The sequence below is a fragment of the Notechis scutatus genome, chromosome 1 (assembly GCF_049901735.1).
Source record: "Notechis scutatus isolate UNSWTSFEM ecotype Mainland chromosome 1, rNotScu1.2, whole genome shotgun sequence".
Lineage (NCBI taxonomy): Eukaryota > Metazoa > Chordata > Lepidosauria > Squamata > Elapidae > Notechis > Notechis scutatus.
In genome coordinates, this window is record NC_142009.1 from 127,896,045 (window position 1) to 127,923,586 (window position 27,542).

A 27,542-nucleotide genomic window follows, 5' to 3' on the forward strand; every position below is an offset into this window, starting at 1 on the left:
ACGGTGCTTGTCAGAAGGTTGCAGAAGGTGATCACATGACCCCGGGATACGGCAACCGTCATAAATATGAACCAGTTGCCGAGCATCTGAATTTTGATCACCTCACTATGGGGGTCGCTAAGGTCGTAACTGTGAAAAAATTGGCACAAGTCACCTTTTTTTCCCAGTGCTGTTGTGATTTTAATGGTCAGCAAATGAACCCTTGTAAATTGAGGACTACCTGTATATAGAAATGATAGAAATGAATAGCCAAAGAAAAAGCCCATCCTAAAATCTGTCATAGTTACTTAGGTGTAAAAGAACACTGACAGAATTAACGGAGATAACAAGGCTCGCACACAGCCAAGGTTTTAAGAGGCTTGTGCTGTTGCTTCAACAACTCATATTACCCCAAATGCTCTTAAGCTGTTTCTACAGAGCTTTGGGATTATGCCAACTGGAGTATTTTAAAATATCTGTGCCTGCCACTCCTGACTCCTGGGAAGCTTGCCAAGGTGTAACAGGAAGGTACATCCAGGAAGGTTTCTGATAAGATATATTCTGCGGGAAAACAATCCAACAGGCTGAAGGAAAGAGAGAAATTTGACTCAATGCACCCCTTGTCGTGCCTTCTCAGGTGGAGCTAATGAACTCAATGTAGGACCTTGACGATATCAAATCGAGTTCACCAAACATGATAAGGTTTCGTAAAACATGATCATAAGATACAGAAGAACATTGACAGACTTGAACATTGGGCACTATCTAACAAAATAAAATTCAATGGTGAAAAAAGTAAGGTTCTACATTTAGGCAAGAAAAACAAAATGCACAGGTACAGTATATGTGGTATCTTGCTCAATAGTAGTAACTGTGAGAGGGATCTTGAATCCTAGTGGACAATTACTTAAATATGATCCAGCAGTGTGCTGTAGCTGCCAAAAATGCCAACACAGTTCAAGGCTGCATAAACAGAGAGATAGAATCAAGACCACATGAAGTGTTAATACCACTTTATAATGCTTTGGTAAGGCCACACTTGGAATACTGCATCCAGTTTTGGTCGCCACGATATAAAAACGATGTTGAGACTCTAGAAAGAGTGCAGAAAAGAGCAACAAAGATGATTAGGGGACTGGAGGCTAAAACATATAAAGAACAGTTGCTGGAACTGGGTATGTCTAGTCTGATGAAAAGAAGGACTAGGGGAAACATGATAGTAGTGTTCCAATATCTCAGGGGCTGCCACAAAGAAGAAGGAGTCAAGCTATTCTCCAAAGCACCTGAGAGTAGGACAAGAAGCAATGGATGGAAACTAATCAAGGAGAGAAGCAACTTAGAACTAAGGAGAAATTTCCTGACAGTTAGAATAATTAATCAGTGGAACAAATTGCCTCCAGAAGTTGTAAATAATAACCACCAATTCATTAAAAGAGATTCTACCCCTGAATGTAGGGGCCATACCTCTGCACCCAAGTAGCCAAACCTCTATATCTGGATCATCAATAAGCTCTCTAGGAGAGATTGCTCCATTGAGCAAGAAGAGGAGAGGCCTCAATATAAATCAAAGGGAATTAAGATTCCCTGCAAAATCTGTAACTACAAATCATGGTTCAAGAGGCAGATCTCCTGAAGAATTTCCCATGCAAATCAGTTTAAATCCAGATGCCTTTGGCAATGAAGAAGGATTCTGCAGGGGCCAGTTAGATCCTTCAACTATCATCTATTATTTAGAGGGCGTCGCTTGCGTCGCAGCGATACAGCATGCGATCTTTAAGCTCTAAGATCGCTGCTGATATCTCTATTGCAGGACGGTCCCAACGGACCTAAACCATCCCGTAGAGACGGTGACAGAGGAAGGCACATCCTGTCAATCCCAGGGACATCACAAAGTCCCTGGTAGATCCAGGAGAAGCCCTTTTTTCCCCGCAGTGGAGAGGCAGCCATTAAACCTGCTGAAGCTGGGACAGCTCTGGAATGGAAGAAAGCTGGAAAGAAAGTGTGTCAGTTTGGTGAGATAATTTTCTACTTATTTTTTTCTGGAGAGAACACCCTAAAAGACTAAAAATTAAATTTAAAAGTGAAGATAAAAGTGCTCAAGCGGCGAGATTAAGCACAAATTAAACCTGAAGGTTTTTTTTTTCTTTTTATTGGAACTTTGGATTTTGTTAAAACTTTTTAACTTTTAAACTGGACTGGTCTTTCCTTTTTAATTTTTATCTTTTCCCTTCAAAATAACTCTTTGGAAAAGTTTTTTATTCTCTTGCTTTTTCTTTTTAATAATTTTAGATTCTTTATATTTTTTATTATTCCTGATTTTAATATTAGAAGGGAAGGGAAAGGAAAGGGAAATAAGTAGTGCTGCCACCTGGAGGCTTGGATACATTGTTTTCCTTTCTTTCTTTCTTGTTGACACATTTGCTGTTACATTCAAGGATTCTGCTTTTCATTGAAAAGATTGTGGTAAGAGCATATAGATTGTTTGCAGGTGTTCTTCTGTGGAACTGCTGATAGCTGGAGTCTGGATTTGAAATTGAAGAAAGAAGATTGAAAAGAGAACTGGAAATTTTGTTTTTTGATTTAGAAAAGAGCCTTGAACATATAGTGGCAGTGCTTTGCTTGTTGACAGAATTGCATTTTCTCTTTCCTTTTTTTCTCTACCCCCACCCCCAGTTGGATTTTTATATTTGGACTTATGCAAGAATAAGACTACATTCCCCCCTCCCTTTGTTTTACGTCTTCGGCAAGGGGAATATACAGATTTCTGTCTTTTTAAATCTTTTCTTAATTTTTTATTTTTTCATCCTGTTTCCATTTTATATTTTTTTCCTTTTTCCCCTTTTTTCCTACATAATTGGAACCAATTGGATGAAGGTATTCAAGTGCCTGAAGATTTTTCCCTTCCCTCTTTTATTTTTTATTATTATTATTTTCTTTTTATTGGAGTGGCAATTGGCTGCTGTTGCTTTTTCTATTCAATTTTTCTATTGTACTTCAAGATGAGCAGAAAAATACCAGCCTCAGCTTCTTCAATCCCAATTTCTTCTTCCTCACCATCTGGAGGACAACGATCAATACAGGTCATGTTACAACAAGAGAAGGAGAAAGAAGTGACACTGTAGATGATTATGCAAAGAATTCAAAAGATACAAGTAAAAACAGATAATATTGAAAAGAGAACGGAGAATATCGAGCAAAGAACGGAAAAGATGGATGAAAAAATAGAAAATATTCAACAGATGATGATGCAATATGAAGACAGAATTAAGAAAATTGAAGAACAAGATGTACAAAGAGATAAGAAGATTGGAGATATGGATACCCGATTGAGTGAAATGGAAAGAGATAAGGGCAATCTCTGCAATCATTGGGATGGGAAATTGATAGATCAGAATTCTATCTTAGATTCAAAATATAGAAGAAGAAAAGGGTGAAAACCTTTCTGAAATGATGACAGAAATCCTGGCAGAAGCATTAGAGATAACTAAAGAGAAGATGATGGATGGAATGGACTAGGTTTTTTGTGTTTATACAAGATATGCGATGAGAAATAAACTGCCAAGAGAAGTTCATATCAGATTTACTAAGAAAATAATAAAATCACAAATACTGCAGGCGGCAAGAGAAAAAACACTAAAGTACAAAGATAAAGAAATAGTGGTACTGAAACAGGTACCGAGAAGAGTGAGAGAGATAAGAAGAGAATATTTATTTTTGACCAAAGAGTTACTTAAGAGAGGAATAAATTACAGGTGGCTGATACCCGAAGGTGTCATGTTTACCTGGCAGGAACAAAGACACAGAATTGATACAGTTGAAAAAGCGGAGTTAATCTATCTGGAATATTTTAGAGGAAGGGAGGAAGATGCAAGAAAAGAAGAGTCGTTAATTGAATTTCAAGAGGAATGTATAGCAGCAATTGAAAAAGAGGAAGGAGCCATAGGTGGTGTACCCAGAGAACCAAGATCTACTAGAGCAACAAATCCTTCTTACAAAGTCTAAAATGGATGAGAAAAAATTGATTACAATTAATATAAATGGGCTTAATTCAGCTATTAAAAGAAGAAAAGTATTTCACAAGTTAGAGAAATTAAAATTTGATATAATCTGCCCACAAGAAGTGCATATTAGAAAACAACATGAGTATATATTGAAACAACAAAAATTAGGGAAATTATTTACAGCGTTAACACACTGTAAAAAGAGAGGAGTGGTGTTATACATTAGAGATACAATCCCTGCAGAAGAAATATATACAGATGATGATGGAAGGATTTTGATGGTGGAGATAACGGACAATAATCTAAAGACACTTTTAATAGCAATTTATGCCCTAAATGATAATCTAGAAGATTTTTACAGGAAATTACATAAGAAAATAATTGAACTGGACTATGCTAATATCTGTCTGATGGGAGATTTTAATGGAATAATAAATGACAAATTGGACTATAAAACACAAAAAACAGCAAAAAAAATTAGAAAGACATTGCCAAAATCCTTTTTTCGAATGGTAGATGAGATAAGCTTAAAAGATGCATGGAGTGAGAGAAATGCAGAAAATAAACAATATACCTTTTATTCAAATAGATATGCATCGTGGTCTAGAATAGATATGATATAGATGTCAACAGAATTGCTTTCTAACATACAAGACATTGAAATAGAAGCAAGTACCTGGGCAGATCACAATCCAATAACACTTGTATGGAAAGGACAAAAAAAGGAGATCGAGATAGACTTTAAATAATACAATATTAAAGGAAAAAGACTTTAAACAGAAAATTGAGAGAGAATTGACTTTTTTCTTTAAAGAAAATACAAAAGAGGACACATCATTACAGAACCTCTGGGACATGATGAAGGCTTATACAAGAGGTTTGATAATGGACTATACAAGGAAAAGAAATATAAAACAGAATTTTTTTAAAAAAATATTGGAAGATGACTATAAGAAGTTGGGAAAAAAAACTATAGAAATTTCCACAAAAAAGGACATTAAAATTAAAATGGACATAACTAAGCATAAAATGGGGCAAATGGAAAAAGAAGAAATAGCACAAAAAATTAGAAATGCTAAGCAGAATTATTTTGAAGATGCAAATAAACCAGGCAGATGGCTAGCATATAAATTGAGAAAGGAAAGAGACTCAAGAAGAATAAATCAATTGATAAACGAACAAGGACATGTATGCTATGGAAATGCGGAGAAGAAAAAAATTATTAAAGATTACTATGGAAAACTGTACCATCAAGAGAATGTTCAGGAAGAAAGAATTCAACAATACTTACAGGAAGCAAATTTGCTCCAGATACCCAAAGATATTGAAACAATGTTAGAAAGTAATATAACAATGATGGAATTAACAGAAGCTTTAAAAAAGCAAAACATTGGGAAAGCACCAGGTCCGAACGGTTTGTCAGTGGAATTTTATAAGACATTCCAGGAAACATTGAATCTTCACTTATTAGAAATTATGAATGAAGTTATGACAAAGAAGAGAATACCTGAAACATGGTCAGAAGTATATATAACATTTGTACCCAAGGAGGACACAGACCCACAGCAAGTTAAAATTACAGACCTATATCACTATTAAATTCAGATTATAAAATTTTTGCTTCAATTCTGGCAGAAAGACTGAAAAGATATTTAAATAATTTTATTCAAAATGGATTTCTGCCAAAGAGACAGATTAAAGATAATATGAGAATAATTTTAGATACACTGGAATACTATGAGGCACATCCTGAAAAACAAATGGCTCTGATGTTTATAGATGCACAAAAAGCCTTTGATAATGTGAATTGGCGCTTTATGCTGTTACAGTTGGACCAAATGGGCTTTGGTAAAAAATTTACTCAAGCCATCGAAACAATATATCATTAACAAACTGCAAAGGTTTTGATAAATGGAGAATTAACAGACTTTATAGATATAAGAAAAGGGACCAGACAAGGCTGTCCACTGTCGCCTCTGTTGTTTGTGTTAACACTGGAAGTGCTGAATAGGAACATCAGAGAAGAAAAAGAAATAAAAGGAATGAAAATTAAAAAAGAAGAGTATAAATTACAAGCTTTTGCAGATGACCTGGTATTTATATTAGAGGATCCATTGGAGTCTGCCCCTAAACTGATAGAAAAGATAGAAGAGTATGGGAAAGTAGCAGGTTTGAAAATAAATATAGATAAAACAAAGATTTTAGCAAAGAACATGTTAGTAAGATGAAAGAAAGAATTGGAGGAAGTTTGGGGGATCCAGGTCACAAACAAGGTTAAGTATTTAAGGATACATATAACACCAAGATGTAGCACACTTAAGGAGGACAATTATCTCAAACTTAAACAACAGATTGCGACAGATTTGATAAAATGGGAAATTTTACAATTATCACTGATTGGGAGAATATCTACAATCAAGATGAATGTATTGCCCAGAATCTTATACTTATTCCAGACAATTCCAATCAGATTAGGGAAATAATTTTTTGAAGATTTAAACAAAATAGTGCTAAAATACATTTGGCAGGGGAAGAAAGCGAGAATAAAACTTAAATTGTTACAAGATGCAAGAATAAGAGGAGGATTTGCTTTGCCCAATTGGGAATTATATTACCAAGTGACGAGTCTGATGTGGGTAAAGGAGTGGATAACATTAAGGAATACTAGACTTTTGAATTTAGAAGGACACGACTTGCTGTTAGGGTGGCACACCTTCCTCTGGTATAAGGGAACTAAAACGCAGGGATATGTTAGAAGACATTATATTCGAGAAGCATTGTTTTTAAACTGGGAGAAGATAAAAAAGCAATATTATTTAAAAATTCCACTATGGTTATCTACTATTGAAGCTTTTTCCTATCCAATAATATATAAAAAGGAACAAACAGTTAGATATGGTGAGATATTGAATGAAAAGGTTGAACTTAAATCTATGCAAGTGTTGGAAGAACAAGGTGTAAAAATGAATTGGTTTTCATATTTGCAAATACAATCTAGATTTGATAAAGATGTTAAAACAGAAGGTATCTATGACAAGTTGACTGATTTAGATAAAATTTTGACAGGTACTGATGAAAAAGTAATCAAAAACTTTATGGACATTTGCTAGAGTTTAAATTAGAGGAAGAACAAGTAAAAAGAAACAATGATTGCATAGGGGAAAAATTTCGGGTATGGGATTGACTTAGATAAATGGCAAAAATTGTGGTCTCAAAATTATAAAATGACAATGTCAACTGTGTATAAAGAAAATTTGTATAAGATGTTTTACAGGTGGCACTTACCCACAACGAGAATTGCCAGGATGTTCAAGGATAAGTCGGATAAATGTTGGAAATGTCATCAGATACCTGGTTCATATTACCACATGTGGTGGACATGCTCGGATGCAAAAAGATATTGGACTATAATCCACACATGGTTGGAAAAAATGACAAAACAACACATAGACTTTAAACCTGAGATATTTTTATTGGGAATTATACCGGAAATATATTGTAAAGAATTGAAATATTTGATTGTAAATGTTTTAACAGCAGCTAGACTTGTATTTGCTAAGAACTGGAAAAATGAAAAAATACCTATGCAGGAGGAAATTATTAAGAAAATCATGGACTGTGCCTAAATGAGTAAATTGACATTTGAAATTAGAGAACAAGAGGATAAACAATTTTATATGATATGGGATTTATTTTATCAATGGCTAGATAAAAAGACATGGTAAAGAAATAGACTAGTAAGCCTTACAATAAAAGTTAATAGATTGATATAGAATACAATATAAAATATATAACCATTGGATGAATGTATAAGATTAAATCATAATGAAAATTAGAATATTTCATATAAAATGATGGAAAAATAGTCAAATGAATCTTTAATAATTGATATTATATAAGCACAAGCTAGATCGATAAGGTGAAAATTTATATAACTTGTGAGTAATGGTAAAAAAAGGATAGCACAAAAGATTGTAACCGACTGACACACTGTATGTATATAATTTAAAGATGGTTTTATGTTTTTATGTTTTGTTCATATGTTTGTTGTAAAAAATAAAAACTTTGTTTTTTAAAAAAAACCTATCATCTATTATTTTCATGTAAATGATTCCATTTCTTTCAAACTGTCTCCAGCATATGTAAAATTAGGGTAAAATCTAAATTCATGTATAACTCTTGTCAAAAAAACAAAAAACAAAACAGAAGATGCTTCTTCCTCATCTTTTTTCTCTTTCTGTTTTATTATTCACTGTTCTTCCTCATTTTCCACTTTTTCTAATATTTGTATCATTTTTATCTTTTAAAAAATTTCTTCAATAACAATTATATTATTATTATTTTAATCAAATGCTGTTCTGTGTCAGAGTGAGCAAAATGAAAGATTAGGGAACTGGTGCAACCACTGAGTAAGATGCACACTGGAGGAAACTGCAATATTTGCAATATTTGAGTTTCAGCGGGATTTATCCACTATCTCTATTCTTTGACGGCCCGTCTTTTCTCAACCCCACTGGGATGGCACCACCACCAGGGAGTCCATAGGCCTTCATCACTGATGCAGCAGTGTTACACTAAGTATCCTGGAGCCGCACATAGTAAATAGAAACATATACATGTAGCATGGTGATTTTGCTCTGGCTAGACAACCCATAATTCAGACAGAAGAAAAGGATTATTCTTCCCCATCCATCATGCTGTTGCCTGACTGCCCGGAATGTAAATTTCCACTGTATTTTGTATCTGTACCTGTATGGGAAACAGACTCTATGTGGGTGAATGGATGTTTATCAAAACAAAAGCAGGGGGAATGTTGGAACACCAGGATTTACATCTCCCTTTTTTACTTCTTAATTTTAATAGTCAGGTTCACATCCCTGTTTCAACAACAGCAACAAAAAGTACTATTGAGACATTTTTGCGGAGGGAGGGAAGGATTTTCATTAGCAATAGCAGTAGCACTTAGACTTATCTACTGCTTCACAGTGCTTTTACAGCCCTCTCTGAGCGGTTTAGAGAGTCAGCCTATTGCTCCCAACAATTGTGGGTCCTCATTTTAACCACCTCGGAAGGATGGAAGGCTGAGTCAATCTTGAGGCTGGTCATATTTGAACTGCCCAATTGCAGGCAGCTAGCAGGCAGCAGAAGTAGCCGGCAGTACTGCACTCTAACCACTGCGCCACCGTGGCTCATTTTCATTAGCGCTCTTATTCACTTACTTTGCCCATGTTTGAATTGAGGGTGCTCTTCAGGGAGCCCGGAGAAGAATTACATCTGCGCTGTAAGAATGGATTTGAAAAGAAGAGGTGTTCAATCCCAGAAGGTGAAAGGAAGCAACCCAAACAAGCAAGCGGCTTGAGACGTTAGCATACCCTGGCCAAAGGCTCTTGCAAGACTTCATCAATAGCAGCACAAAGTTCTTCCGTTTGTTGCCTGAGTTGGGCAGGCGAGCACATCTAGGGGATTTTTAAAGAGAGAGAATGATATTCTCTGATTCTCAACCTCAGAGAGTAAACATCTTGTTAGCACCGTTTCTTTCGCATGGGGCCTGCTGCAGCAGGTGATCCTTGACCTCCAACCACAGTGGAGCCTCAAATTCCCATTGCTAAGCAAGATAGTTGTGGAGTTTTACGACCATTTTACGACCTTTCGGGCCACAGTTATTAAGTGAACCCAGCGCATTGGTGACCTTAGTAACAACCGTCATAAATGTGAGCTGGTTGCTGAGCATCCTGGTTTTGATCACATGGGGATGCTGCAATGGTCGTAAGTGTGGAAAAAATGATCAAGATTCAGGTTTTTTTCCCCCCCAGTGTCGTTATAACTTTGAATGGTCATTAAACAAATGATTGTAAGTCAAGGACTCTACCTGTGCTGAGATGATTTCCACTTTGTGGAGCTGTTCGATCTGTGCTGCACGACTTTGGATGACCACTAGATGGCGCCTAGAATTTTGGTATCTCTGTTGCTTTCTTGCTTTAGTGGTCATCAGTTTTGCAACCCAAACTGAACGCTCCTGCTACTTGGGAAATCTCCTTGGTGTTCTTCTCTTGATGGTGCCCTTTCTCAAAACATAAAGGCTGGGTAGTACTGTGCAGAACTTGGAAAGCTGAAGTCTCTTATTTCATTCCCCCCCAACTAAACACTTACCCCCCGCCCCCAACTTGCCATATGAGTTTTCCACCAAGAAAAAAAACGAAAGCCACGGAGATCCCTTGCTGGTATGCTTTCTGTTAAGTATTTGGTAGTTCGCACAGTCCATTGCTCCACCGTGGACCCCATGTCACTCAGACCATTGCTCCATTCCAGATTTCAAATTAGCTGTGTTGAATCAAATCCGTTTTAGCAGCACCCTTGAGCCAACAGGTGGCCGAATTGATGTGCAACAAGAGATTTTATTTAGACCGTCGCAGAGGGACTCAACCACCACAATGGTTTTGGCATGTTGCATTTGCTAATTGATAAGGTACTTGCAATCTTGCACACATGCAGCCAGCATCTGCAAAGGCATCTTGTCTTCCATCCTCCCCACTCCAGCTCACCCCAATTTAAACCCTACATCATTTTAGCACATCCATGCAGTTGATGAAAACAGCTGGAGCTCACTAAAGCTTATGCTTTTTAATAAAATGTATCCATTGGAAAAGCTGGGATCAATTAAACTTGAGTTTGGACCTCATCCTCCTGGTCGTCCTCTTCCTCCTCCTCCTGCTCCTCCTCCCCAACCAGCTTATTTACTATGTGTTTCTAAAGTGGTGTAGCACTTTCACTTCAAAGCCCAAATGGTGCTTCAGTGCTCACCCTGAAACCAAATGAGTCCTCTTATCCTTGGCTGGATAAGAGTTGAGGGGAGGAGGCATTTTTTTCCCCCTAGGATTGTGCAGTTGCTTTAAATAGTTGCACAAGTTGCTCTGAAAATACTAATCCATTCTCTGAAGCAGTTTTTTTCACTTTCAGATGCAAAGCATTGCACAGCCCAGTGTGTGTCACCTCCATGACATCTGTAGCAGGGTGCAGCCTTAGGCAATTATTTCCCTATTCAATTCTGAGTATGGAAATTTGATAAGAAAGCAATACAGCCAAAACAAAAACATAAGAATCAATTAAACATGGAGAAATTAATTGTCACCTCTGAATGGGTATCCAGAGTTCTGTCCTCAACTTCCAGTTCTGCTTTGGTTTGTTCATCGAGTGCCTGTGGATGAATTCGTATTATTCTGACATTAAGACAAGACAAGAATAACAATAATAATGCACTTATATAACACCTGGTAAAGTAATTTACATCATATCCTTGCTGACTTTCATGGATAATCAGCTATCTAAGCATTATAAACATACAATTAAAATAAGCTCTTGTCCAATTTATTTTGTTGGTTAAACATCTGATTTTTGAACACATACATATTTATGGGAACCAGGGCACCTCCACAGCAGTGGTGTTTTTAAATTGTACACTTTAGCAGGTGTCCAACCTTGGTAACGTTTGAGGACTTCAACCCCAGAATTCCCCAGCCAGCTTTGCTTTGAATTCTGGGAGTTGAAGTCCTCCAGGCTTAACGTTACCAAGGTTGGACACCCCTGCCTTAAAGCATCCAATCTGCAAGTGATAATGTGTTCTGCACCATCTGAAGTTTCCAAGTGCTTTTCAAGGACACTTCCATGTAAAGCATATTGTGATTGTCCAAAGGAGAGATGTCTAAGAACTAGGTAACCATGAATAGTACCTCCTGTTCTCTAAACAGGCCCAACCAGTGCACAAAATGGAATTGTGCCCAGGGTCTCCTGCAGCAGTGGGATCCTATCTATTCCACTACCAGTTCAGTGATCACGTGCACGTGCGTGCACACCTAACGCTCATACACCTAACACGCACACACAACATTCCCTACACCAGTTGAGGCCTGCCGCACCAATCAGCTGAGAGGATAAAGAAGAGAAAAGCACAGAGGGCCAATCCTGCCTTTTCTCTTCTTCCTCCACTCAGCTGATCGTCAGAGGCTTTTTTTTACTACCAGTTCGGCCGAAATGGTCCGAACTGGTAGCATACTACCACTGGTCTCCTGGCCATGGCTACCACCTGTTCCTCAAGCAGTGCACCACCTTGAACAATGTGACAACCCTACCCCAAATCCAGGGTCATTAAGATGCGCCGTTTTCTAAAACCTACAGCAACTTATGATTGTACAATGACAACATTAGAGAACTCTGGAACTGCCTAATATTGCTGTTGTCTAAGGAACACTCAACGAATACCATCCTGGCAATCAAATTCCTGATCCCTTTGGACACTACTTGTCACATGATGGATTTACAAGCTCGTTGAACTATGATTTATGCTCAATGTAGTAAGCCATAAATCATGACTTGCAAATTTGTTGGTTCCATGCATACTACAATATCAATGAACTAGTACATTTTAGCCAAGCACAACGGCAATGGCATACAATAAGTCAAACGATGGTATCCTCTAGTACCGCCTAAAACATCACTACGTTTTTCATAATGGGTGATTTGCAGGTCAGCTTCGCCAGTGCACTATTATGGCTTCTTGGCTGCTAAATATGCATCTGATTTTACAGTTGCAACCAAATTAAGAGCTTTATTTATATGGGACTGTTGAGCTGTGTTTTGCTTGCTGGCTTACCCGTTTGAAGGCTTGATTTGGTATGGTATCAATCAGCCTACAATCTGAACTTTGAAAAAAGTTGAGGCCACATAAGGGTCTATCTCTATCCTCAGAGTCACTTGTATCCCTCCCCTCCAGTCAGCTAGAACTGAAAAAGCTTCCTGGGCGAGAAGCAAAACACTTTCAATGAAAAGAAAAGAAAAGAAGGGCCAGTTGACTTTTGGAAAAAGCATTTTTGGGACAACCATAACCTGGATGATTGACAATCTCCATACATACCGATTGCTTTCTTTAACTTGTCTCCCATTAAAAGAGGGAGGACAGAAGTAACTATCAGCATTGTACCAAGGGGTGGGTTTCGACTGATTCGGACCGGTTCGGGTGAACTGGTAGTTCCAGTGAGCATTTGGCCCCTCCCACCTGCCCCTGCTCTTTCCTGTGCTTTATTTCCTTGTTTTGGAGTATAGCTGATTCACGTGGCAGAGTGGTTTTGCCACGCCTCAGCTGTTTTACTCACCGGGGCTGCAGTAGAATGTAAGTATTATAGCTGAAAATGGGTTTTTTAAAATGGTATGTACGTGTGCAAAGCACGTGATCACCAAACTGGTTGTTACACCAGTTGAGTTGAACCACTGGTTGTGCCTGAATAGAACTCGGCAATTTGCTTTTCTGCTGCCTCAAAGGTCAGCAAACAATTTTAACACAGTTTATGCCCTTAACTTCAAAATTAAAATTAATACCGGCCCATACCTTTGAGCACCCAACTAACCTTCTGTTCTAGAAGCAGTGTGTTTGTTGGGATGGCTGCAAATGTCTTGTAGCTTGCATTGATCTTGTATGACTGTAAATCATAATTAGAAAGAGGAAAGAGGTGATAATATTCAAACTAATTCCTTTAAGACTTCAATATGAATGCTGTCTTAGTATAAGGAAGAAAAAAGATATACAATAAAATGATTTTCTGCCTTTTTTAAAGTGTTGCATATCCCACCTTAATACCATAATTTTTACCGTATAGGGTTTTTACCGTATAGGGTTCCCATTATATATTGCAGAGGCTGGATATTTATTCATATATTTTAGTCAACACAGATAATTTCTTTCTGTCCCCAGAGGTGATATATTCAGTTACAAGCTCACTGAGACCCTTGTGAAAAGAGATGGATGGTCACCTTTACGGGGTAATTTTTCTTACACTATCTTAATGTGAATCTCAAATTTGTTAACCAGGTGAAAGTACAATATCCAAACTGAGAAGGAAAGGGTATTTTAGTGATGAAGGAAAAACTTTTTTTGCCTTGTCGTTCGCTCTTCCGCTCTTCCGTTTATTAGGCAGTACAAAGCATTAATTAACCAAAATATCTCAGAAGCTGCTTGGAATAATTTCACCTTTAATGTCATTCAGCCTTCAGAAACAGTGGGAAAATTTTGACCTTCCTTTAATAAGCTGCTATGCTCTTTTAAACAACTCATAGGGTGTTCTGCAATGCTATTATAACAAATTGCATAAATATGTTCCTGTTGTCCCCACTTTCTTAACTGAGGGCCTCACTTCCTTTCCAAAAAATTTTCTGGCATATTGTAAAGCATTGAAATGCAAATTTAATTTCTCTTAAATCATCACAATTCTTGTCCTCGCTTTCCTTTCTGTCCCCCAATTTGCATTCCCAACATGATGAGAAGTTTAGTTATCAAAACCAAATGTTAGTAACTCTTACGAGACAAAGTGGATTTGGCAGCTCACTGATCTCCCTTGTACAGTCATTTGTCAGCATTAAAACCAGCACTAAACATCATTTGTTTTGTTTTATTCTTCCCTGCTTACATTTCATCCTGTCCCCTGAATAAGAATTTTAACTCTGTGGGGTCCCTTTCGATTGAGTTGGAAAGCTGGAAATTTAATCAGAAATTCTGCATGTACATGCCCAGCTGCGAATATAATGGGAAAGCTTCAGTCTTTGCCTAGCTCCTGCCCACCTAGCAGTTTGAAAACATGTAAATGCAGGTAGATTAATCGGTACCATTTCAGTGCAGAGGAAACATCTGTCTGTAATATTCCTGGTGGCCACATGACCATGGAAACATCTTCAGACAGCACTGGCTTAATAGCCCTTGAAATGGAGATAAGCACAGCGCCCTATAGTTAGAGTAGGGTTAGAGTAAAATCCTCTTTTCCTTTTTTCCTTCTGCATGTGCAGTATTTCAGATAGTAGAACTCTACCATCGACATGCCACATATGCCTACTGTCTACTGTCACAGAAGAACTGCAATATTACTCATAGACAAGAGTTCAATGTGCACCAAGAGGCAGTATCATTATTACCACTCTCCCGAATCATGATGCTTCACTGTTCTGATGACAATGAGTTAAGTATGGAGCTGGAAAAGGTTAGATCGTACTGTGGATCCCATCAGCCAAGGAATTTCAGCTGGTGGTATTGAGCAGAAGAGCCTTTTTTGCCATGGACCCTGCCCTTTGGAAGACCTTGCCACAGGGGGTGAGATCTGCACCCTCTCTTTTAGCCTTTAGGACAAGTTTTTAGACTTGGCTATGCTGCTGGTTGGCTTGGACTCCTGAAGGGGAAGCTGTTGGATGGAGATGGTTGGTATAGTAATAGAGAAGTCACCACATTTTTCTGCTCCAAGCCCAGGGTTTTTAATTAGTTAGTTTGGGTTTTTTTGTATAATTTTAATCTATTTTATATTTATAATTGTTTGTATATTTGCATATTTTATCACATTATGAGCTGCTCAGAGTAGCCTCAAACCTCAAAATGGATGACAAATAAATTTAATAATAATGGGTGGAATCCCAGAATAATGCTACTTGAATGCCATTGGCACTGACAAATTTCACCATCGGTCAATTGCAAAAGGCAGCTTCACTCGAAACAGCTTACATCCTCGGTGATATCTTTAAGACCATCAAACATCCACAATTGCCTACCCTGGGTCCTTGAGAAGGACTTAATAGATGAACCAAAATGCCAAATGGATGACCATATGACAAACATAAAAATAATTATTCATGGTTGTTCAAGCTTGTTGTGGATCTAAGACACTTTTTGGTTGCACCACCAGTCATTCTTCATATTTACGCTGGATCTAGGCATGCAATTCAGCCTGTGACTTATTTTGCAAATATCCAGATCGCAGCAGATTGGGAGAGGCAGAAAAGGAGCAAGCAAGAAATGTGTCAACGAGACATGTTCCCCACAAGTACTGTAACATTAATTGCCTCAAGCTAAACTGTATTTATTTTTGTAAGAAAGAAATCTGAGATTTCATGCAGATGCTGGAAAAGTAACAGGAAGCTCTACCTTTAGGGCTCATTTTTTAAAGACCTATGATAGGAGTCCTTCACAAAAAGGCTGTCCTTTAAACGGTCTATCTTGTGAGTAGTCTTGAGAGTTTAAACTAACTGGTGCGGGGTTTTAATTACTAAAAGAGGACTCGGAGCTCATTAAAAAAAATATCTGTGGCTATGTATGTCTGAAGAGATCATACTAGTTGCATGCTGTTTCCTGGTGTCAATATAAATGAAATCACTACATAGGATAAGCACTATGTAAAAATTACCCACCTAAGGGAAAGGGAGTGGAAAACATATAAAACTTCACTAAGGGACAATGTATAGCATGTTCTCTGTAGTCATATGTAGCATTGTATTTCTCTAACTTCAGAGCTGAATGAAAAGAATAAAATGGTCCCCTTACTCTGTGTGTGTGTGTGTGTGTGTGTGTGTGTGTGTGTGTGTGTGTGTTTAAGGGGTGCTATCAACCTGCACTGATATGGCCTGCAGACCCACATAAATTGAGGAACGTTTCAAACAAGGACCTTCCCTGCAACCATCTGGAGCAATGTTATTACAACTGAAAGTTATAATTTTAATTATCCTTCATGCTGTCCACAACCCTTGACAGTCCACAGGGTTGTTGAGCATCCTTATCAATGAGAGCTTTAACCATCTGCAAAACAAATACTGGGATGGAATAACAATCAATGCCAAATCACTACATAGCAGTAAAGTGATTTATGAAATTGCTTTTGAGAGAGAGTGAGAGAGAGAGAGCTGTATGCTGAAATATCCTAAATAGGGAGATGGGTTGTTTGGATGGATGAAAAAGACATTTGTATCTGCAAATTTGGCTCAAAAAGAATGTAAAAAACTACAGATGGGGATAAATGCAAAAATAGGCTGTAATTATTAGCAGTCTTCATACATGTGATTTATTACAAACTAGCATATGCTATGATTTACATGAAGAACTGATTTTATATGCAAATATTTGTAACCAGTAACAGAACTGCTGCCTGTTATCCTGGAGTTAATTTTAAGCATTTTCACGGATCAAAGTGAATTCTTACCAGCAGCAGGTTTTGATTAAGAGGATCTTCAAACCAGCCCCCTCTTGCCACAAATTTGCTCCATGAGGTAACAATTAACAAGATAATGAGGGTGCAACACACTTAAATAAATTAAACCAGTACAACCTCCTCAGTTCTTTCTTTTACTGATGAACCCAGATTGAATTGTCAGACTCTCATGAATAAAATGTTAGAGAAATACTCTTTGCATAGAGGCACTCTTCAACTTATGACCACAACTGAGCCCAAAATTTATGTTGCTCAATGAGAAATTTGTTAAATCAGTTTTGCCCCATTTTACGACTTTTCTTGCCACATTTGTTAAGCGAATCACTGCAGTTCTTAAATTAGTGACACAATTGTTAAGTGAACCTGGTTTCCCCACTGACTTTGCTTCTCAGAAGGCCGCAAAAGGGGATTGCTTGACTCTGGGACACAGTGGCGGTCATAAATATGAGTCAGTTGTCAATTTACATTTTATATTTTTACATCTGAATGGAAATCACGTGGCCATGGGGATGGTGCAACAGTCATAAGTGTGAAAAATGGCCATAAGTCACTTTTTTCAGGGCCATTATAACTTGGAACAGTCACTAAATGAACTGTTGTAAGTTGAGGACTACCTGTAACTCACCTGTTTGTGAAGTGTAATAATTCTGAAACTTTACAAACATGCTAAAAGATAATATCTCAGGCTGCAAACATATACAAAGAGTTAATTTGGAAATTTGGAAAATCAGATGTGGAATTTAAGCTTTACAAATACAGAGAACCATGCATATCCAGATTGCCGTAAATCTCCTTAGCATATATGATTTCACCCCATACACAAACACACTGAAATACGATGAAATCATTTTGGTTACATGCTTATAGTATCCATGGAACCCACGTGCTTGAGAAATGTTTCACTCTCACATTTCTAACGTTTTGTCAGATGTGAAACCTTACAAACGCAATTATGTCTATATTTACAATTTTCTTTTCCCTGGGGTGCCATTTTCCTGGGACAGACATGGAAAAAAGTTTAGAGGAATAGAAAGAAGCAATCATAGATAGAATACCTGAGGAGTCTTATTCTCACAATCAGAAGGCAAGGAAAAGGACAGCGGTGAGCTAGTCTGCCTTGATCTTGACAACTGTGGGCAAGGAGAATGCTTTCTGGCCAGGGATCCACATGATGTTATTGCTGGTGGGGACTTGTGTCTTGAGCAGGGCGAACAAATTCTGAAGTTTGAATGAAGAGGGGATGATGCGCTTGTCCGAAGCAAAGGGGAGTTGATGTTACAGCTTGGTGGAATAGATGATGGTGAGTCTTGGTGATAAAAAGGCCAATGAGTTGACAAATTTGTACCTTGGTCCTTTGCAGAGACATGTCGCAAGTGTTCCTTGGGCTGATTACTAGAATGCACAGGAGCTGGAGAGTAAGACAGTTTTTGTGCTGTGGGAGAGAGTGTGGGCCTTTGATTGACTGCAAAGGTTGGTGCTGGATGGGACTTGGCAGCAAACGTGGGAGAGGAGGTGCGAACTTTTGTAGACTTCCCTGGCCCTCGTGTTTTGAGGACCGATTGCCTCGAAACATGGGGAGGTAAGGAAAAACTGGTCAGTTTGGGTTTCAACAGTGGAGAGACGACCGTTTTCCTGTAGGAGGAAATTATGGGCGACAAAGGACGCAGTTTGTCAGGGGAACGTGCTCCAGTATCAAGTGTCCTTTTAGGGGACAGAGACCAAGTTTGAAGGGTAGGACTGGACTTTGAGGAGACCATCCTGTTCCTTGGCGCATCAGAAAGCCCTGGAAAGTAACCTTCATCTTGGTATGGGGAATAGGACCTGAAGACAGAAAACTGTGAAGCAGCCTTCTTTGGGTTGGGAGGGACAGTTTTAAATTTCTGCTCAGTTGCCAGAGTTGAAGAATCAAAGGAATTGGGAGAAAAAGTGGCAGGACATGATGCGGGAGAAAATGGCCTTTTTGGAGAAGACCCCGACTTCAGAATAGCAGTCAAAAGAGAAAGTCTAGTTGGAAGGGGAGATTTAACTCTACACGTTGGTGGGGTCCCACTGAAGGGCGTTTGACTACAGTGGCTGTTTACGTTATATACATTTGAGGAGGATCCGTGTAGAGAAGGTGGCAGTTGGGTGGGGCTCGGTGATAAGATGTGTGTTGTAATATGGATGGGAACCTGGGACCAGGGGACCAGTTTCTTGGGAGGAAGAGGAGAATGGGCCTGAGGGGATGAGCCCTGAAAAGCATCTGTTGATGAGACAACCTGTGAAGGAGGACAGGGATCCTTGCTTAATGGCAGTGACAAAGAGGTGGGTTCCTTTTCGGGGTTGTAAGTTTGAACGTGGTGGGGTGACTGATCACGATCTACAAGGCTCTTGAATGAGGAAGGAAGTATTTTTGGTACAGAGGAAGGTAAACTGGAAGAAGTAGTAGACTGGAAATATGTGGAGGTCTGTTGGATGCAGGACCCATTGGCAGATCGCCACTGGCTATGAGATTCTTGCTGAGAGGAAGCCTGATGGCCTGGAACGGCCATTCCATGTTCTACTTTCAGATTAGTTGGAGAAAGTAAAGGAGCAGCAGGTGATTTATGGGAAAGATGATCAGAAGCAGACAGAGAAGAAGTTAACTGGAAGGGGAAAAGAAAAAGAAGAAAAGATTAGAATCAAATCTGTAACGTCTTGGGTTTTTTAACTGGGAGCATGCCTCTCTTAATTTCCAGTATTAAATAGCAGAGTGAGATAAGAAAGGTCTGGTATTTAATTTTCAGCTATTCACATCCATTTTTATTGGTATAAAAGAAATTATGTGTTTCCCACAGCTGTTCCACAATTGTGTCCTAACTTTGCAAAAAGACTTTACAATGAAAACAACTCTTTCCTTCTAGCCCTTCTGTCGATGGTCCTTCAAATTGGCCAAATAGCTGAAATCAATGGCACACGCAGCTTCTTGTACATACATGCCAAGGAAGTTGATCAGCAAATGGGCATGTTCCTTACTCTTTCCTTACTCTTTCCTTCCTTTGGCTATTTTTTTTTAAGCTTCTTTCAGTGAAATCAGATGTTCCACAGAGGTTTCTCAAGAGTTTTCTATCAGACCTATCTAAATGTTTTTAAATACTAATTACTGCCCAGAAATACCCAAAAATAATTTACATGGGATAATCCACATGCATTGCCATTTCTCTGGGCAATAGGAAACTAGAAAAGATCCCTCTAGGACAAGGGTCTTCAAACTTGGAAATTTAAGACTTGTGAACTTCAACTCCCAGAATCCCTGAGCTAACATGACTGGAGGAGGAATTCTGGGAGTTGAGGTCCACAAGTCTTAAAGCTGTCAAGTTTGAAGACCCCTGCTCTAGGACTTCATGAGCTCCATTTGTAATAATTTGACCATCTTGATATTGGTTGTGGCCCAGGATACAACATTCAGATACAACATTCCTTCAGCCACCATGTGGTCTACAGGTAGCTATCAGACCAACAACCAAACACTATCCCAATCAAGAAACTGCCAAACAAGCTTACAGTAAACAGCCCAACCAAAGAACCTCCAAGACCATTCCCTCCAACATTGATAGGACGGGTCACTAGAATATAAATTGCGACCAAATCCTACTTCTAACTAGCACTGATGATGTTCCCTAGTTTGGGTAATGAAACCTCTGCAAGAAAACAAGCTCATCAAGGACTCCTTATTTCAACCTACAAATATTCTTCTTTATTGGTATCATGCACCTCTCTCTCTCTCTCCCTCTCCTTCTTCCCCCCTGTCTTTGTGTGTGTGAACTACTAATAGATCAGACTGTTTCCTTTCCTGAAGTATGTAAATGAAAAAATATTATGTATTGAATTTGCATAAGCTCCTATCTCAACTATGACCCAGGACATTACCTGAGAGGGTTTCTGTGAAGTGGCTGAACTGCAGGGAAGATCAGTGCGTTGTGGCATCTGTGGCACATTCTCTTGTCCTTTGCACTCATCACCACTGGACACATAGAACGCAGCTAAACCCCCGGAACTTTCATGTCCGTAGTCGTTGCCTAAAATAGCCTCTGTATCTTCATCTGAGTCGGTGATGAGAACAAACTCAGCTTTGAAAAGATCCTCCCCATCCATTCTCCCTCCTTTTGTCTTGTCTTCTGGGAGTTTGAAAAGTTTGTGCTTGTTGCGGCAGCTGGCAGCTTCACCAGTTCCCTTGATTCCACTTCCTATGGCAGTTGACTTCTCCACTTCTTTTGTTTCAGCAATTACTTCATTCTGAAGGAAGGAAGGAAGGAAGGAAGGAAGGAAGGAAGGAAGGAAGGAAGGAAGGAAGGAAGGAAGGAAGGAAGGAAGGAAGGAAGAGGAGAGAGATGGCTCAGTATTATGTGCTGCTATGCTTCTCTCCTTGCATGATGAATTAAAATTCCTAAAGAAAACATGACTAGGGCAAATAAATATCTGAGAAATAAAATATATACTGTGGGGAACTGAGTGAATTAGTTATTGAAGGAATATGCATTCAATTTTTACCACCTCTACCCTGTTTCACAAGGGCATTGTCTGACAGAGGACAAGATCTTAAGATACAACCAGATGCTGGTCCCTTTTGTATGACACCAAAGACAAAAGTGGAAGAAATAATTCATTCAATATCCAGGACAGTGCAGAAATCTGGAACAGCTGCAGCCAGGCAGAAGAGAACGTGGAGCATTTCAAAAACAAAGGGCAAGGGCAATGGCTGGGATTCCCATGATTACCAGAGGGATAAATTTGGAATAAAATCCCATAGGTATGAAAGAAAACAAAGTTTCAAACCAGAAGACAAAACAAAGAATTTGTAACTGTGAAGTTTTGCTTGTGGCTCAAGTCCATTTAGGTTAGGTTATATCTCAACCACATGTACCTTCTTGGAAACTTTGCAAGACAGACCTAGAATGAAAGATATATTTTATTTAATTCTTCTGCGTGTTGCTCTTGTTAAAGAATCTCTCCTGTTGCTTGGGGAGGTTGCATTTTAATAACATAAGAACAAAAATGGCAAGAGAGTCATTCAGATTTCCAGGCAGATAGCAGTAGATTTCATCTTTATATAATGAAGGGATCTGCACTTTTCCTCTTCTTTAGCACCATCTCATCCCGGGAATAGTGTTAACCTGGAGGATGGAAGTTTGGGAAAAGCTGTCCCTTCTTCCTCAAAACTGGGTGTTTTGGGTTTGTCTGCCAATCACCTTTATCCTTGTTTAATTTTCTCTTTTAGCCAACAGCCCTTGAATCTGCCTGTTCCCAGGCCTTCTGCTGGGCCATCCTGTATCTTAGCTAGCAGCTATGTTCTCTTCCTTCTCTTTTTTATTTTGCAATATAAAGAATCCAGCACACATTGGGGCTCTAGTAGAAGTATCGTGTTCCCACTGGACTGGACACCTTCACCCACAAATTTTATTAATCATTAAAATGGTCTAATGGATCGTTGTTTGGAAACAGAAGCTGAAGAAAGGGACCAAAGCAGAGGCTAATGGAATGGGTCAATGTGGTCTGATATCCCTTCCTATGTTCTAGTCCCAACCCAAACTGGTTCCTTTCTTAAATTGTCCCAACGGTATTTTTCAAAAAGGCAAATGGACTTTCTTGGGTTTTTTTTCTCCTTGAAAACATTTCACTTCTTATCCAAGAGGCTGTTCAAATCTGAAGAATGTCAGAACTGAAGAAGCTTCTTGGAAGAGAAGTGAAATGTTTTCAATGAAAAAAACTAAGAAAGTCCAGTTGCCTTTTGAAAAAATACCTTTGGGACAACCATGATGTGGATGATTGAGAATCTCCACAGATTTCCTTCCTAATGTTCAAAGAAAAGAGGAAAATTACTGGTAACTCTGCTGTTAAAGTTAAATGGCTTGGCTCATCTTTTAGATTCTCATTGCTACTTTGTGTATCTGAGGTTCTTAGAATCAACCTTACAGATATTCTCTTCTGGTGAACAGGTGCACATTTTAATCTCAGATATTAAACTGGACTTGTACATGCTTAGATTTACTTCAGGCACTGGGAAAAAACACACCATATATTTTAGGCCACAGCTTGCTACCACACATAACCAGGCAGGTATGAAAGCCCCAAAAGGAATTTGGTAAATTGATTTCAATGGTCTATCCTGGAATAACCTTTTGGTTTTGGGGAACTTCCTGTACACTCATCTCATAATCCCACCACTATTTAACATTGCAAAGTAGAAATATAAAAATTTCCATGAGTTGAACTCAGTTCTGATGATGATCTGGTGAGATCCATGAAGTTTTTTTTTTGGAAACACAATATTGGATTTACTATTTTCTTCTTCTGGGTGGCTTTTAAAAAAAATTTCCTAGCCTAGCCTACAGTACTGTGTTATCCTTATGGGTCATATCCTCATACTAACCAAATCCATCCTGCTTTTCTTGAACTCAATCAGGCGCTGCTATCAGCAATGACAGTTCAAGGTGCTGATTGACACCTTTAAAGCGCTTTATGTCTTGGGACCAGGTTGTCTGAGGGAATGTCTCTTCCCAGTTACATCCACCCGACCCACCAGAGTGGGGAGATTGGAATAGCACTAGCACTTAGACTTATATTCCACTTCACAGTGCTTTACAGCCCTCTCTAAGCGGCTTACCCCAACAATCTAGGTCCTCATTTTACCCACTTGGAAGGATGAAAGGCTGAGTCAACCTTGATCCGGTCAGAATCAAATTTCTGAAATGAGTAGTGAGTTAGCCTGCAGAACTGCATTCTAACCACTGTGCCACCACTGCTGGTCCCATCCCCTAAGGAGATACTCTGTCTGGACCCAGAAGAAGGGCCTTCTCCGTGGTGGCTTGCTCCCTTTGCAATATTAACCCTTTAAAAATTAGACTGCCCCCCACTATGACACTTTTTGCAGGGCCCTGAAGACCTGGTTCTGTCAACAGGCCTGGGGAAACTAAGAGTGGGATGGAGCCCATCTAGTGGCTCATTTGATTGTGTGTTGTCATCGGGGTTGGGGTGGGGGTGGTACTGTTTTTTATTATATTGGGTTGTTTAAATTGTTTGTGAGCCACCCAGAGTTACTGAGAGTGAGTGAGTGGCCATATAATTCTTCTAAATATAATTCTTCTAAATAAATACAAATAAATAAACATTTTACAATACTTTTCTGCCTATTGTATCCAACCTTTTATTTTCAGGCTAGATGTATTTTCAGACAATTCTCTTCCCTCCCCACTCCAACATAACTGAGACAAAGATTAAAAAATAAATTAGCAAAATAGATTTTTTTAACACTCTGATATTCAAATCCTTCTGTAATACTCACACAGAACGTTGTACAGCCAGAAAGGTAGCATTGAGTTGGCAGTCTTCCGAGGGAGGGCACAAAAGTGAACTTAAGAAATCGAGATTCCAAAGGAACCTACAATGGATGCAGATACTGTATAACAAACAATATGAATGAAACATAAAATTTTGCTGCATGGCCTGCCTATATTACATCACCCAACAAATACTGCTATGTGTAGAAGAGTTTATTCAAAGAATTATGGAAGGCTGTAATGTTTGAGGACTCTCCCTCAAATGTTTGCCGGTTTATATTGACTGTGGCATAGTCATAAGGGGTTATTGTGTTAGAGTAGGAAGATCCCAATTCTTCTCCACCCATAGCACAGAATCTCATTGGGTGACTTCAAAACAGCTGCGCTCTCACAATCCAACTTACAAGACAGGCTTCTTGGGACAAAAATGGGAAGCAAGAACTCTATGTAGGCCACCATAAGGTTCTGAATTTGTCTGTCTGTCTGTTTGTCTGTGTCCATGTCAGTTGTCCATCTCTGTCTCTATCTATCTATATCTATCTATCTATCTATCTATCTATCTATCTATCTATCTATCTATCTATCTATCTATCTATCTATCATCTATCTCTCTATTCTATATCTACCTATCTATCATCTATCTTATCTATCACCTATCTTATCTATCATCTATATCATCTATATCTATCTATCTATCATCAATATCTATCAATCATCTATCTATCTATCTATCTATCTATCTATCTATCTATCTATCTATCTATCTATCTATCTCTATCTATTATCTATTTTATCTATCTATATCTATCATCTTCCTATCTCATCTATTTATATTTCACATTTTTAAACCTCCCATCTCCCTCAAAGGTAGAAGTAAGATGGAATGTAAAACAAAGAACAATTATGTTTTCAGAGTGCTCTACAGCATCTTTTTAAAAAACAACAACTCTATAATTGATAAGAGCAGAGAAGCATCTTTGAATACACCCTGCCCATTAAATCTGCTGTTAACTTTTCTCTTTGGTAGCGCATTAGACAAAATGGAATGCGTCACTTGGCGAGGCCAGTCTAGACTACGATGTGCATATGTGCTTTCCTTATAAACAGTCAAAAACTCCAATAATTCATACAGCAGTTCACTTTTTATGGAAAAAAGGAGTTCCAGATAATGTTTATGTGCTATTTCAAAGCCAAATACATCTGAACTGTATTTTCTGAGCATAATCATGGGAAGTCACAAGATTCTGGAAGATTCCTGTTCCCCATCAGGTTCTTAGAGGCAACTGTATCATCTAAGGATTTTCCACAGTGAAAATCTTCTGACTCGTTTTCAGATCCAGTTGCAGAATAAATTTACACTTCTGCAATTTTGAACACTATAAAGGGAACGAAAGCACCAGATCTTCGCAATAGCTTTAGTCCAAGGCTGTATTTAGTTTTTTTATTTATTTTTTTAAAAAAATTATATGTCACCCATCTCACTATTGAAATGACTCTGGACACTACTGACCAACTGGCCAATCCATTTTCATCAAAAGGGTGGCACAAAAATAAAACTGGATATTATTTTCAAAAAGGAACTAGAGGGAATTTTAGTGGATATAAACACCAAAAGGATATAGTTCAACAAAATTTAGGCTTTTGCAATTTGCAGTGTAAAAGTCACAAGACGTTTTTTAATTTAAAAAATACATGTGTCAATGTATCATACAATTGTAACTATTTTTTAAAAAGAAGAATTTAGTTAAATTTGTATATTTACCTCCTAAAAAATGGAATTTTAGAGCTCAGGTTACATAATCAGAATCAATTCAAGATCACAACCAAATTTAGCAAAAGAAAAATCAGTTCCCAGGTACTGATAATTACATTTTTACTCAAATTGTTCAAGGCAATTTTCAGAACAAGAAATGCTGATTATGGTACCACAGACTAAAACAGAACAACACATGATGCTAAATACTGAGATATTTAAACTGAGTTACCATATAAATATTTTCCTGTTCGGTTGCTCCCTTGTCATTCCAAAAAATAGTTTTAAAACTTTTTCTCTTGTACTAGAACCTCCTGAGGAAGTAACCAACTTACTTCTGGAAGGATGATAAGAGGGGGGGAAAATACAGATTAAATTCCTGAAACTGTGTGAAAGCTGCTTAAAAGTTATTCCTGTGAAGAATCATGATGCATTTCTTTACCTATTGAAATAAGTGTTCCCATCATAGGGATAACTTTGTGACTCACTTCTCCCAGCATCTCCCAGCCAAGTGTGACTTAAGGACAGAAAGTTTGCGAATCCACATTTTATAATATGAGACAATAAATATCAGCTGTAATAAATTGTTGGTTTGCTTGTTTAACATCTCATGCAAGCCAGAGACCTTAGCATGTAAACCATAATTTTTAGCTCAGGGTTATGTGTAACACTGGCCAATGTGCCTCAGTAACCATGACATCTCTAAGGCTGGGATGTTTGAACTCAGCCCTAGAAATATTACGGTTACTAAGGCACAATGGCCAGGGTTACATGTTATCCCAGTCCTAAAAATATTTTTGCCACTGCCCTGGGAATTCCAGTGGAATCCAAACAGATCCCAATGTTTACCTGAGAGACACCTACCTACCCTAAGTTGAGTTCTCTCAGTAGATCTGGAGCACAATTCTTCAAATTCCCAATCAGAATGGAATTCCATGAGTTGTAATCTAAAGGAAGTCCATGTTACAGAAGAGGTTGTCAAGAAGAGCACATTCACTAAAGCACAGCCCCTCGTTGCCTGCTGCACCCACCAAGCCAGAGAGAAGTCCTGGTGTCAACTGAGGCCGTAGGACAGCACAGCACTATACAAGGCAGAAGTGAGTCACTAGAAAAGCACTCAGTGGGAGCAGAGGCCACTGTTTTCCCTTCAGAAGTGCTCCTCAGGGCTTTCAATACAGAGGACCCATTCTTCAAAGGATACCATGGGACAGTCACAGAAGCACGTGGATTGTGCATTCCTGAAGAAGATGCATGCAAGAGCATTTTACTCACTGGGAGAGGAGGGCATTGAAGGCTTGCATGTAAGAATGAATTGTCAAGATGGTCGTTTGAGCAGCATGTGTGAATTTCTTACCCAGGTCAAAATTCCCATCAATAATTTGACAAATAGCAAGCATGCCCATACCCTACTCATATAGCACATTAACCAATTTTAAGAGTTGAAATTCCTGAATATTTCACTAAAAGGCATTGAAGGCAAGAGAAAGGCTCTTAAAGACCATGTGAT

The 27,542-nt window shown here is 38.5% G+C and overlaps 1 protein-coding gene across 12 annotated transcripts in view; it reads right to left on the bottom strand.

The window, feature by feature from the left end:
* Positions 1-27,542, bottom strand: part of MLIP (muscular LMNA interacting protein) — a 71,644-nt gene that overhangs the window by 20,269 nt on the left and 23,833 nt on the right. For 4 of the 12 annotated variants that reach the window (XM_087945778.1, XM_087945775.1, XM_026665248.2 and 1 more), the window contains exons 2-8: positions 24,288-24,383; positions 20,876-21,241; positions 18,043-19,611; positions 13,379-13,450; positions 11,110-11,175; positions 9,353-9,436; positions 9,200-9,259 (exon numbers count right to left, since the gene is read on the bottom strand). In XM_087945778.1, the coding sequence (XP_087801904.1) occupies positions 9,200-9,259; positions 9,353-9,436; positions 11,110-11,175; positions 13,379-13,450; positions 18,043-19,611; positions 20,876-21,100 (2,076 nt within the window). In that variant the 5' untranslated portion in view covers positions 21,101-21,241; positions 24,288-24,383. Of the gene's footprint in view, positions 1-9,199; positions 9,260-9,352; positions 9,437-11,109; positions 11,176-13,378; positions 13,451-18,042; positions 19,612-20,875; positions 21,242-24,287; positions 24,384-26,903; positions 26,983-27,542 lie in introns of all 12 variants that reach the window. The other 8 variants (XM_087945769.1, XM_087945746.1, XM_087945735.1 and 5 more) reach the window with 3 other exon arrangements.